The sequence below is a fragment of the Hippocampus guttulatus genome, chromosome 23 (genome assembly GCF_054856545.1).
Source record: "Hippocampus guttulatus isolate MCC_2025c chromosome 23, RoL_Hgut_1.0, whole genome shotgun sequence".
Taxonomy (NCBI): domain Eukaryota; kingdom Metazoa; phylum Chordata; class Actinopteri; order Syngnathiformes; family Syngnathidae; genus Hippocampus; species Hippocampus guttulatus.
The window spans coordinates 1,067,173-1,080,952 of NC_141283.1; the positions used below are offsets into that span (position 1 = coordinate 1,067,173).

The window sequence follows — 13,780 nt, forward strand, 5'->3', positions numbered from 1 at the left end:
ATGAAATCAAACCATTTTTGGACCAGTCTCTGTTGTCTATTTTCTGTTTTGAATCAAACACAAATGGACAAAAGGAGTAATAAATTGCGATTCTGAACAGTATTCTGTTGACAGATGAAGCCCGTGTTTCTGCAAATTCCATTTGCATGAAGCATTTTTGTCATCTGCAGAGCAATCTGGGGTATGGATTAAGCCTCCTTGTTACGAGTCCGAATGGAATGAAACGGAGAGAAAAAAAAAATCACAACAGAGATTAACTACAAATCCAATACACAATATTTGGAGATAATGAAATTGGGGGATATCAATGGAACAAGCCCCCGATCAGAAACTAATTGACACTGCCTGTCTGGTATCGTCCGTGAGGAAGTAGCCTGCTAACGAAAAAAAACAAACAAAACAAAGCATTGGTAAAACAACAAATCCGTCGGTGGCGCATGACTTAGCTCGGTTCGCCAAATACGGTACAAAGATATGGCTCGCACATTTAAAGGTGTCGAGGCAAGTTTTGTGGGCTGGGGAGGGTTGAGGACAATAAAACCCCCCCCAAAAAAAACTCAATTTGCATGTTTCCGTTTTAGTCAAGACATTTAAACACGTTGAACTGTCAACTGGGGAAAAAAGGGAAGAGAGCCAACGTTTCCTCTTTTGCGCACGCGTCCTCTGGCACGTTACACACGTGTGGCCAGGGAGGTCAACAAAAAAAAATGATGACCGGGGGGGGGGGGGGCTTATCATGGAAGATGATTATACATTTCTGTTGGGTGTTCTTTGCAAATGGCTCTTTTGTTCATGATTGTCAATAATCATTCTCACACACACAACTCAAGGTCAGAGGTGAACAACTGTGGGAACGGGGTGGTCTTGCAGCACCAATGTGTCGCCCTTCTGACGAAAAAGCCCGTAACATAAACAAGCACTCATGTACACAGCAGCTCTGGACAATGCAACCCATGAGAAGCGCACAATAACCACTCGGCCGCACGGCACGGCGACTGAAACAATACGACACACGCTAAAACAACACGGGAGCTCAGGACTAAGCTGGTGGGGCCGAGAGGCGAAGCTTGAGGCAACACTGTTTGCTGGAGACAGACAGATACATACACACATGCACGCACATACACACACACACACACACACACACAGTGCAGGCAAATACAGTCGAGCCTCGTTACAACGTACATCAAGGGACATAACGAATCTGTACGCTATAATGGTAATTATGAACCCCTTTCCAATAAAATGGCCGCCAGCTACGATGTATAATGTAGTATTGGACGTTTACAGATGTAAAAACACGACCATGTAATCCAGTATAAACATGTGAATTACAAATATGTGTATAGAGTGTGAAGAAAATATGAAACAAGCAACTGTAGCGTTCCTACTTCATCTCGGAAAACATTCAGTCGCAAATGAAAAAAAAAGCCTTCTCCAGTTCAAGATGTGCCTCGCCCCAGCGGTGTTTACGATCGTCCTTCAAGTGTTGGCCTCGAACTCTGCCGTGATTTTGTTGCCATTGCAGATGATTGTCGAAATCGTCGACTTTGCCAATTCGTAGTCTCGGCTGAACTTCGGCTGGGAGACTCCCTTTCGAAAGTGTGAGAGAAACTCAGCCTTCAGAGATTTGCTTCCGTTTAGCAGACGATGTCCTCAGGGCCGCGCCGTGCCTCCGGAAGTACAACAAAGTACGAGTCGATCCTGCGCTGTATGTTTAGTTCATAAGCATGGTCGCGGCGGCAATTAGCTTCCTACAGTTCGTTGTAACTTATACGTTAGCATTAAGCTTGCAGACTTATGGGCAAAGCTATGTGGTTGTTTAAAATATGCAACGTGGAACTCCCTTTGTTTGTTGTTTAGTTTGACAGCAAACTCAAGTTCACATTTTTGAATGCAAGCTAATATCTCCAGTAAAAAAAAAAAAAAAAAAAAAAAAGTCAATAAAAATATTTTTTTTTAAATGATGGCTGTAATATAGCACTGTAAACATTACTAAGAAAACCATACATTTGGGTTCCTAAAATGCTGTTTGTGTATTTTCGGCAGGTTGACCAGAGTGTTGAGCCAAGTGTGGTTTGTATCCTAATAGGGGTCTACCTCAGACTTCGGTCTGGGCTGCAGCCACCTGACTAGCTTTGGTGACCAGATGACTTGAAATCCGGCACGCTGCCTGCCATAAATCTCCCGAGACATGTAAACACACACGCACACACATACGCACACGCACGCGCACACGCACACATACAGCAAGGGGATGGATCAGCAGACATTCAGCGGACACACATACAGGCTTAACCACACAGACATACACACAAACAAATACACACCAGCTGGATGACAGCCCAATGACCAGGGCAAAAGGAAAATATCAAAATCATGCGGTGCATTGCAAACGTTCATGCCCAGTGCATGGAAAATTCCCATCCCGTCAAGTCGGCCGGTAGGCTCAGAGTGCCCTCGGGTGGCCAAGATGCTCACTGCAACAGGCAGTAAAAGGTTTGCGAGCCATGAAATGAAAGGCAAAGCAAAAAAAGAGGGTGAGGAACAAAAGGTGTGTGGATGTCATCGCCTTCATTTGCGACTTTGCTCAAATTAATTCTCACCAGTTGGCCGTGTTAGGGTGTGTGTAAAAGCGAGGGATCAGCAGCCACTTCTTGACATGAGCATTTTGTGAGCATCTGCCTAATTTTGTCGTATCTGATTTGTCTTCCCATTAAGTAAGTAATGGGAAGAGGAGAAAACACAATATGTCTTCATTAGTACAACAATGAGACATTATGGCTTCACAGCAGCAAATGGCACTAAAGCAGCACACCAGAACTAGATGGTCCAAATAGCGAGTGCACAACACAATGAAGGATTTAAACTTGTGGAGACATCCGCTCATAATTTATACTGTGTGTTTGCGGTGCAAGGGCACATTGCCAAACACAAACTACCTTGATGATGTGTCGACAATTTCAAAAAAAATCAAGCGCTGCTGATCAGAAGCTAACACTGGTAGCAATGCTAATCAGTGCATTCAACACAACACAATGCAGCTCAGCTTACCTTGGCACCAGCACTGGCTAGTCCAGGCACTCTGGCGACCCATCTTTTTCTATACAAGCAACAAAAAGTCACTTTTCGTTAACATGCCCGCTTTCACTCTAAATACGGAATTACTAAGTGTTGCAGAGGAGCCAAAGAAAAAAAGCCAAATATTCCCCCGGGGTAAAATGAACCGAAAGCTTATACACAAAAGCCAAGTCGTTGACTGTAAGAGGTAAACGGTAACATGTCATAATATTATTTACGAACATACTCATTGGCTGAGCGTTTTATGTGGATGTAAAACTTTGCTGTAGCGCCGCATATCAACACAAACAGCTTGAAAGTTGGCCCAATCTTGCTGCATGGCCAAATGCCAAAGCAGATTTATAAAGCTGTTTGTCATCGAACCGCATGTGTGATTCATGCAAAAAGAGATGCAGGATGTCACAGACCTGATGTGTTGCCATCATGTACAAAACCATACTCTGGTGTGATTAACAACATTAATAATGGCGCCGTTCCATTACTACCCCCAATAAAGCGTCTCACTAATGCTTGCCAGAGCCTTGGAAATGGAGGCCTTAAATCCAAACAGTCATTCGTGTTATTTACCGCGCTTGCGGTTTTCATGCAACGGCAGGTCAAAATGTTGCGGCGGGTCGATAAAAGTGATTCACGCAGTGCCCAAAGGCGACGATGTGGACTAAAAAAAATTTTTTTTTTAAGCCAGCAGATCAACTGATTTATGATTGCGCTAGCTTGGGTTTCCACTGGCAGCGTTAAAACCAACAGAAAGGAGGATTTAATGCATTCTTGGGAGACGTGTTCACTGAGGAAGCATTGGAGGACCGTACTAAATCCTTTTCAAGGAATGTAATTTTATCTGCGGGTTGCTGTATAAATATGAGAGAGGTTTGTTTATTTAGCAGTGCGGCGCAACGCTGGCCTGCGCTCACTTGCAGCGGAGAAATTTAACAACTCGCTTTAAATCCACTGACCGGGCATTGAAAAAATCCACATTAATTGTAAACACTTGAATGTGACTATGGTTCAACTACGGATGGCCAATAATTTTTTGGTTCAGGTCTGTTCCACCTGCTCTTGGCAATTTTCCCTCCATTCCCTTCCCCACTTGCATGTCGAAATAAGCCCCGCAGTTCCACTTCTCTCGCTCTCTCTCAACTCCTGAATAGCACGGCTAGAAATAATCATCCTCAAGTAACAGTGCCAACCATCCAAACACCCCCCCCCCCCCATCTCACCATTGCACTTCATGTCACTGGTACCATGACGACTGCTAAGAATCTGCAAAATCCGAAACCCGACGTGAGCCCATCCTTCCCTCCGCACCGGGATAATGCCGTCTTCACATGTCTTCATAGATATGAAGCAGTTTTATATCGTAATCATGACGAAACGCGAACAAGTTTGCTCTTTTTTTTTTCTTTTTAATGATTTATTCAGGCTTACCGGATTGACGGTGACCTAGTTGCACAATTCCAACATGGTCTCCCCCCCCCTCCTTGTATATAGTCTTTCTCTGAAGGCCACAGCATACTGCACTGGCTTTAAAAGTGTGTGTTGGGGGGGGGGGGGGGGTCTGTCTGCAATGTCGGATGCCATTGCCATTGCATTGTCCTTTTGGCTGGACAATGCAATGTCCAGTCTTTGAGGTAATTCTGGGAAGGCCGGTTTGGCGTAATTAATGACACATGAGTGTTTATTGCAGCGAGTCATGCTAAGCGGTCATGATTAACTCACAAAGTGGGGTGTTAAAAAAAATACATGCTTCTGACAGGCTATGATAGAAGTCGAATATCGCTGGGGGGCTCTTAGACTTGACCGTACAATTGTTTATATAAGTGAGAGGCACTAACTGAGGCTTTGGGTTGAATAATACATGAGGACATTAGAGAAAAAGAAACCATTAGGCGTAATACGCCATGAGTGCCACGTTGAGTTGCTATGATCTATCCATCTGCGATCGTCCTCGCATGCGCGGGGCTTAATGCAAAGTGAATGAGCCATCTGAGAGCTAATTCCAGGGAAACTGGAGGGAGAACACAATGGCACAATTACATAACACAAAGAAGCCACTCAGTGGGCTTTTCAAACAGCCACCGAGACTGGACTGGACCTTCTTTCATGCAACCGAGGGAATATGGTGACCGGGTGATGGAGTCCGTCCACCCCGTCATTGACGCACACCGATCCCAACAATTGTCTCTTTTGATATGTGCGCGTGTGTGTGCCCCTTTGAGGGACAGCTTATCGGGTTATTGTGTTACATGGTGCACGAAAGGGTTAGTACGAGAAAAAAATTAATAAAAAATTAGACCCACGTGTCAATTTGAATTTGATCAATGACACTCGGCTGTGTCAAGCTTCAGCATGAGCCCTTTTGGATGACCTCCTGTTTTAATATGTTGACAAATCTCTCCTCGTGCATGTACGCATGCACGAGGACAGCCCATGGGAACCGAAGCCCCTCCGCCCCCTTGCACTTGCGCGCGCGCACACACACACACACACACACACACACACACACACACACACACACACACACACACACACACACACACAGATCCCTATTTTCAGCCTTGACCCAATAACCCTTCACCCACGGGGCTTCACTCTTAATACTGGGGCAATATAACATTGCAAATACCATCCCCTGGCTAAAGGGATCACTGCCGGGGGATAAATAACATTTTCTGGAACCGAATTTGCTCCAGCAGCCATCACAGCTTGTACAGTGCCTATGAGGATATTTAACTGAAATTATTTCTTATCTGCCGTTTGAATTATGATTGTAAAAATGCAGAATATCGACACCAATAATCGGTCAGGCAGATGAGTCTAGCCCAGGGGTGGGCAAACCTTTTGGCTCGGGGGCCGCATTGACTTTTAAAATTTGACAGAAGGGCCAGGTCAGCACGAGCTATGGTACATTAAAAAAAAACGGCATTTGTTGACAGTCCATATCAAACACCAACAGAACAAAAGCATGAAAGTACGGTATTAATATACTTTTTTTTAAATGACAAAAGTGTTGTTGATGACCTATTTTAGCCTGTGCATCGCTGCAGATGGGTTGTGATCAGACCAGTAGAAGTAGAGCGATACAGAGGTATTAGGTGGGACCAACGGGCCGGATTCGGCCCGCGGGCCGTAGTTTGCCCACACCTGGTCTAGCCCTACAAGTACAGTAATGTAGCAGGTCTAAGGGTTCATGAAAATAACATCATTGCAAGTCTCTGTACGCGATGAACATTGTATCTAAATATTGGGGGAAAAGTGAAATACAATTTAACGGTACGTGGGAAGTGATTCTTTCCAGGACCACCGGAATAATCCCGAGTAACAAATTGAGAATTTCTGCTTTAATTTTGCAATTTTCAAAACACATACATTGACAGTCACTAAAAAGGCTGATATGCAACAGCTAATAGGAAAGAAGCAATTTCTTTTTTTTCCCCCAACTTTCAGCCCAATTATCGATGTGTGCAATCGGCCTTAATGCTTTCAGAGGTTTTGTCTTCAGAGAATCTGACGGTATTAAAGAGCCATCTGACTCGAAAGCCTCTGTTCCATTTCTGCTAGCCGCGAGAAAGATGCTACTGTGTGTGTGTGTGTGTGTGTGTGTGTGTGTGACAATGAGAGAAGGGGAGGTCACAGATTTGGGGTCTTCAACTGTAAGACCTCATCCGCATGAGATGCAACAGCGGGTGCATAGAAAAGCAGCCTTTGGCAAACCCGGGGCAAATGCAGCTTAGCATAATTCAAAAATACCAGAAGGCCTGTTCTGTGGTGTGCGGCTAAAACCTGCAAAGCAGCTTTCTCCTTCTTTCATCACTCTGCCCCTATCGTCCCCGCACGTTCCAAAAACACCCAAATGACGCCAAGCGTACCAACTGTTTATGGCCTCCCAATCGCGACATGTCAGCCCATCAAAGTGCTCATAGAGAGCACTCAGGAGGACGAGGGGATGCTGTGTTTACCTCTCGTCATGCAGCTGGGTTTTGTTTTTTTTATATAAGGAGAGTGCTGCAGTAAATTGGAGATTGTGGAGTATACTAGTGCAGCCTCCAGAACTGAAGCACAGCAACAGGCTAAGCTAATATTAGCATGGTTGTCATTTCGAGCCGTGTATCTACAAACGTTACAAAGATGCAGCAATTGTATTCAAAAGGAGATGAAGGGCAGCAAAGAACACAGACTGGTAGATTTAAAAAAAGGGAAGAATGTGAGGTAGACAACAGAAATAATAAAAATCTCCTACCTGGACAGCCTGCAAAAGCCGGACGCATCGCTCCCTCACGTCTTCGAAAGGACAACGCTTGGTGAGCATGAGGAGGTGGGCCAGGACAGCGTTCAGCTCGCTCCTGGCGGGGGAACCGGATGCCGCTGACAGACAGGGCAAGGGCGAGGACGTCGGCTCGGGCCCGATAGCCTCCACTTTGCTTAGGACCTCTTGGCGAATGTGCTCCATGGTGGCCGTCCTGGAGCTGGCGTCACGGCTGGCCACCCCATCCCACCTGCCCAGAGTCTCCTGGTCTTGCGCGTCCATCCTCTGATATGGAGACTTGATGTGTGTTGTTGATGTACAATAAGGCTAAGGCAAACATTAGCACACGAGAACACTCAACATGTATATGGTACAGGAATGACACACACGTATCAAATCGGGATATTTATGTAAACCATTGAAAACAGCATTATTGGCAAAAATGGAGAGCTGCAGCAAAGTGGAGAGAATGGAAGTGAATTAACTGCATTGTCCACCAGCACTAAAATGTACCAAAGGACGAAGCTATGATGATCATGTTTTTTGTTTTGGTTGTTGTTTGTTCTTTTTAATCATTTGTAGCTGAATCAAGTCTAACAATTTTATTTGAGAGGAGACTGAGAACACTGATTAAATTGTGCGCTGCAGCAAAGCAGAGACTGCGGAGTCTAATAATGTAATGTACCTTTAGTCACATCTACAGGATAATGGAACTATTTTTTGTAATTTCTAGACTTGTATCCTCAAATGATACATTGATGCTGCTATTTTATTCGAGAGAAGACTGAAGGCGGTGAGGAAATGAAGCACTGCAGCCATGTGGAGACTGTGGAGTATAATACTGCAACGTGTGTGTGTGTGTGTGTGTGTGTGTGTGTTGTGATCATTTCTAGCTGTCGTGTCTCAAATGCTCTTAATTTTAATCTAAGGAACACTGAGAGCAATGAGAAAACGGGGCGCTCCAGCTAAGTGGAGACTGTGGAGTATATCCATATTCAACGTGTTAAGCGAACATTAGAATGTGTAGGTTGTTGCATTTTTTTTCGACCTGTGTCCTAAAATGGTACAAGGACACAACAATTGCATTTGAGAAGAGAGTGAGGGCGATGAGAAAACAGAGCGCCGCAGCAAACTGGACACTGTGGCGTATGACTACAGGGATAAATATTTGAAAAACAAATAAAGGTGCAGATACAATGAAAGTATAATCACTCACGTCAAATAACATCTGCATTGTCTCCCAAAAGGCATCTAGCAGGGGATTTAAACCAACATCACGCCAGACATTGTTTAGCATACTGATACGTGGTCTGCCCCCTCACAAAAGCCTCACTAATACTACGAACAATCTCCCAAGTCCTAAAATGTGCTCCTACTACTTATCTGACCGCCCGTAAATGACAAGTTTGAACACTAATACGTCATGAAAAATATACAAATACCGAAGCCTGCCTGCCGGTCACTCAGTTCCATTCGATTCTGCTCCCTTGCCACTACAGTCCGAGTAAAAGGGCAAAGCCGCTTGTCAAAGACGTGTTAGCTGTCATAGTGTGACAAAAGCAGAATGGTGTCGTGAGTAAATTACTTACTTTAGTCACATTCTTCGGTACTAGTCTTGCAACGGGACACTTCACCACACAAGTGGCCAGCCTCGTTCGCCCCGCAGTAATATCATCAGGAGGCAGCAACTGCGGTGTAAACATTTGATTGATAGCCGCAGCGAACCAATGGTAAGAGGTATTCCGTGCTCAGGGGTGGGATAGTGGCAGCTCTGGGTGCTGATTGGTCAGTCATCTGTTACCATTCTGGCGAGGGAAGGGTTTCTGGGAGTTGAGTTTTCGTTGAAGCTTCCTGACACCTTTTGTTATTCCAAAACTGGATTTTTATAAACTACAACTCCCACCATGCAACACAGTATAACGGTCGCCGCTCCACCTCCTTAAGTTGTTTATCACAAATAAGAGGGGGGGAAAACGGGCAGAAAAAGGGTGAGGTATTGTTGACCCCCCCCCCCCCCCCACTCGGGGTTGTTTTGTTTAAATGGCGTCATTCCTATTTGTGAAACGAGTGAGAAAGAGGTTAGAATCCTATCAGATGACAATTTCCTAGTAAATGCAATGTAAAGTATGACCTGGTGAAACATGTAGACTAAGTGAGAAAGTAACATGAAGGTAACAAAAGTTTATAGGGTGATACATTTAATGGAAGATAAGATAACATATCCTTTATTTGTCCCACACTGGGGAAATTTACAGCCTCCAGCAACAAGAATGTAGGCGGAAAGAAGAAGAAAAAACAAACAAACGCCGTTCAATTAAGTGCAATATAAATACAAAATGGATAAATCGCAGTGCTATTTACAATTGTTTTCCACATCATTTATTATTATTAATAATATTATTGTTGCTATTTTTTATTCAGCAGCCTGACAGCAGTTGGTAGGAACGAGCGTCGGTATCTCTCCTTCTTGCAGCGCGGGTGTAACAGTCTCTGGCTGAAGGAGCTACCTAGTGCTGTCAGGGCGGGCTGGAGAGGGTGGGAGGGACTGTCCATCATAGCTTTTAGCTTAGTTAGCATCCTTCTGTTGCCCACCCCCTCCAGAGTGTCCACAGGAAGTGGCCCCTGTGTGCTATACGCTTTTGATTGCATACCATTTGTTTATTAGCTATGCAAGGCCACGCAACATATCAAACACTAAACAAAATTTGTGTACATAAACATTAAAATCATTTATTTCACGTGCAGCACAACTAACGTGCAATTTGGATCACTATAATTGCAAAATACATTTTTTTCAGTCGTGCAAAGCTTTGACTTTTGACTCTCATTGTCATTTAAATTATTATTATTATTCCAATTGAACAACGTGTGTCTATGAGGAAATATTTACGAGACAGTGACGTTTTTTAATCGCGTAATCTACAAGAAAGTGTGCAAGGTGATGGCGTGGAGAGAGCGGAACTAGTGTGCTGGCGGAACATGAACCAAAAAAGCGAAAAGAGAGGGAAATTTAAACTGTGGGGACCTTCTGTCAAAAGCAGCTGCTTTAGCGCGAAACGGCTATTACAGATATCAATCAGCAGTTTTAAATAGAGACGCACGCTCCGAACGAGGATAACTCCTAGTAATGGTACAGAATGGAGTTGAGCCACGACCAGGTAACCTTTCAAGTGTAGCCGTTTTGCTCGGAGTGCTAAATGTTAGCCAAGCATAAGTCGATCATCGTTTAGGCTTTAACCAGTGTCTAGCAGCTTTTTAACAATGCAGTTATTGCTATTTTTGCGAATGAAGAGGCGATTGGGATTTTCACGATTAACAATAATAAATTAGCTGTTATGCTACGTCCAGGGAACCTCTGGGGAGCTCGGACATTTCATACCTGCACTTGCTCGACCAATGCTGCGTTCGGTAAAACTGGTAAATTTGTCCTGGCAAAGTAAATTTGACTGCTGCTCAGGGGCCACACAGGTGCAAACACTTAAAAGAGATTCTATAATATGCATTTATATGTTTTAATTCGCATGGGTGATTTTATACCGGAAAATAAGAACTTTAAACTTGGAATGTAGCATAAGTGGTGACTCATGCCCCAGTGGCCGCGAATGCATCACTGTAGTAGTACAATCAGTATGCGTATAAATGACCAACTGCGGTACTGTATTTAAATTAGCCTCCTTATCAGTGGTGTGTTCAAGAATTTTGGTGATTGCCCTTGAAAATTGGTGACCAAACAAATCATACAATTGCTGTGCATATGTGTCATGTCTGTATGTGCATGCAGTAAAATTGAGTTTATTTGCACCTAAGCCTCTGTAAATGATGCATGACAATATATTAATCTAGTTCTCAATATTTTAATCGTTTTGCCAAGTGGTAGTATGTAAACCATAAGGGAGGTTTGCGTTGTGTGTAGTTTTCAGACTCCCCCTCCAAGAATAGCTATATAGGGAGCTATTACCAGCCTCCGGACAAGATACTGGCAATCCCAAAAGAAGCGCAGCTTTCCCCCAAAGGCGCAGAGCACCTGATCGACAGACCTGGACTCCAATCGACTAAACAGAGCAGCCAGGGTACGTGAGGTGTTTGGCTTTTCTTTTTCCTCACTGTCACTAGAATATATATTTACAGGTACAGTCTGCTTGCCTCATTTCAGGTGTCGTGGAAGCACTAAGGACCCTTCAGGAGAAAATAAAACGCCTGGAGCAGGAACGGCTACAAGCACAAAAGAGCCACCCACAATTTTCACACGATGCGGGGAAGCATGAGCCCGCTGCGATGTCAGCGAGCCTGGTTGTAACAGAGGGTGATAACAGGAAAGGTAATAACATCTTGTTGTTGTTGTTTTTTTTTTGTTTTTTTTTGCTTTTAGGTGAAAGCAAAGTGATGCCTCCTAACTGAGATTGAGCCTTGATTACAGAGCTGGACGCTAAGCTGCAGTCTGCCGAGTCTCGCTGTAAAGCGCTTGAGAAGCAGCTAAACTACATGAGGAGGATGGTGGACAGCGCCAGGAAGGACAAGGATGTACCGGCGGACAATCAGGTACGATGCATGGACAATTGTACCATGGTTTTGGTTGACCTTGAGAGCCAACTATCAATATCTATATCAGTCTATATAATAATTTGACTCGTGTGTTCATTGAAACACAACCCTACAGCAGCAGAAGCAAGAGAAGCAGCCAAGCAACCCAGATGAGAAAATTCACCACGAAAAGCTGCAGAAACTTGAATCAGAGTGTATCAAATTGAGCAGGACTCAAAATCTGTCAGAGGTAAGATTTATGTTATTACCCCAAATCTTTTTTCTTTTTTTTCCACTTTACTTTTTGCAGTCATTAGTTTTGACACTGCTGTTGACAGATGAAGCTTGCCGTTCTGGAGCAGAGGCTTCTGAAGGAGGAGCATGAGCGGAAACTCGTGCAGGAGAAAGCAGGCCAGGTAAGTCAAAATCTCCTCAAATTAAGCGACCTTTTTGCCATTGTACATTCCACATGCAGATGCATTTGTCGTACTTTTGGACCTCTCTACATGCCGTGTGGTTAAAAACAATTTGGCACCATGTCCACAGCTGCAACGAGAGTTGGACCTCAATCTTAGACTGTCTTCTCCACCCGCTGCCCAGCAGACTAAGCCAACGAAGACCCCCCAAAAGCCCATGCTGGTATTGTTTAAAAGCCTTAAAATGGTTAATGGGGATGAATTGGCGGTATCTGATTATTGTGATCTATTTCAGAAATCCCCCCGACAGAATGAGAGTGCGTCACTGAAGCACAAAAGGATTCCCTTTGTGGCAGGAATGGTAAGGAGTGACCTACCAAAATAAAGCATTCACCCTTACCTTTTGGTTGTCAGTCCCCTTGGAATATTTCGATGCATTTGCGTTCTCCTTCCAGTCGACCAACCCGAGCCACTCGGTACACGCCAACGTGCAGAGCATCTTGCACATGATGAAGCATCACCAGCCTCAGCTATGCGAGCGGGTGAGCGCCCTGAACCGTACGGGCTGCGGTGCCAGGAAGAGCCTGCGCATGGACGCCCAGCCGGCGGCTAGGCGAGACGGGGAGGCCGAGCCCGACGCGCAGTCGCTGGGCTCGCTGTCCGACCTTCTGCTGGCCCTGCAAGACGAGCTGGGACAGATGGGCTTGTGAGTCCAGCCGAGATTGCCGTAATAGACACATTTGGCGATGATTAAACGCGTGGGAAATTTCAGTGAACATCAGGAGCTGATGCGTCAGATCGACGCCACTCAGCATATGGAGCAAAGGCACGAACTGCAGAGAGAACTAGAAAGTATGGTGGCCAGGATGGACAAAAAAGGAGCGCAGATCACGAAACTGAGGAAACACCAGCAGTCGGTAGGACAAACAGGACCTTATCCATGCATAAGTGTGTATGTTAGGACTGCCACCAACAATTATTTTCACAATAAATGAAATAAGAATCACCCTCGGCATTGAAAAACATTAACCATTGGTTGTTGTTTTTTTCTTACCATTTGTTTTTTTTAAACCAGACATTTATTCTTGTCATTCCTTCAGGTCCACAAGTTGACCCAGCAGCCACACGCCACCAACAAGATGACCAAGAAGCCAAGTGCCATGCAGCCGTTGTCAACGTCTCCTGCCAGGAGCAAACATCATCATCAGGACAGGCCGAGCAGCGTAGGTCAGCAGAGCCTCCACATTCTCAGGGAAACAAAGAAGCTACGCAACAGCCTCAAAGAAGAAGACATCTGCTGGGAAGCTTAGTCAAGAATGACTTTGTCAAACCAGTTTACACGTTTTTAGATCTTATTTTTAACCATGTCATGTTGTAATGATTTGTTGTATATTACATAGTGCATATTTGAAATAAAGCATATTTTCTACAATTTTGCCAGTTAATGCAATGAGTACTCACTAGATAGCAGTGTTGAGCCGTTTTCATACAAATGGGAGAGGTGTCAAATTTCAGTTTG

General features: G+C 44.5%; 2 protein-coding genes across 4 annotated transcripts in view; one reads left to right on the plus strand and one right to left on the minus strand.

Annotated features, from left to right (window-relative positions):
- The window catches only part of LOC147185600 (sestrin-1-like), a 36,487-nt gene extending 27,460 nt beyond the window's left edge, over positions 1–9,027 (minus strand). The window contains exons 1-2 of one of the 2 annotated variants that reach the window (XM_086104067.1): positions 8,914–9,027; positions 7,319–7,651 (exon numbers count right to left, since the gene is read on the minus strand). In XM_086104067.1, the coding sequence (XP_085960193.1) occupies positions 7,319–7,651; positions 8,914–9,027 (447 nt within the window). Of the gene's footprint in view, positions 1–7,318; positions 7,890–8,913 lie in introns of those variants that run through there. The other variant, XM_086104069.1, reaches the window with a different exon arrangement.
- Positions 9,028–10,338: 1,311 nt separating this feature from the next.
- LOC147185601 (centrosomal protein cep57l1-like) lies at positions 10,339–13,622 on the plus strand. 2 transcript variants are annotated; one of them, XM_086104071.1, is made up of 11 exons: positions 10,339–10,482; positions 11,238–11,394; positions 11,478–11,642; positions 11,742–11,863; positions 11,982–12,095; positions 12,184–12,261; positions 12,392–12,484; positions 12,557–12,622; positions 12,717–12,967; positions 13,034–13,178; positions 13,362–13,622. In XM_086104071.1, the coding sequence occupies exons 1-11, from the start codon at positions 10,462–10,464 to the stop codon at positions 13,569–13,571; spliced, it is 1,422 nt and encodes a 473-aa protein (XP_085960197.1). In that variant the 5' UTR covers positions 10,339–10,461; the 3' UTR covers positions 13,572–13,622. The 2 variants fall into 2 exon arrangements, with proteins under 2 accessions (XP_085960197.1, XP_085960198.1); XM_086104072.1 differs by having other exon boundaries at positions 11,985–12,095.
- The last annotated feature ends 158 nt before the right edge of the window (positions 13,623–13,780 follow it).

Excerpts from the sequence above, each read along its gene's own strand:
- LOC147185601 (XM_086104071.1), top strand. The coding sequence starts at position 10,462 with ATGGAGTTGAGCCACGACCAG. Across the intron at positions 11,864-11,981 it reads ATGTACCGGCGGACAATCAG|CAGCAGAAGCAAGAGAAGCA; the intron begins GTACGATGCATG and ends ACAACCCTACAG. Across the intron at positions 12,623-12,716 it reads TTCCCTTTGTGGCAGGAATG|TCGACCAACCCGAGCCACTC; the intron begins GTAAGGAGTGAC and ends TTCTCCTTCCAG.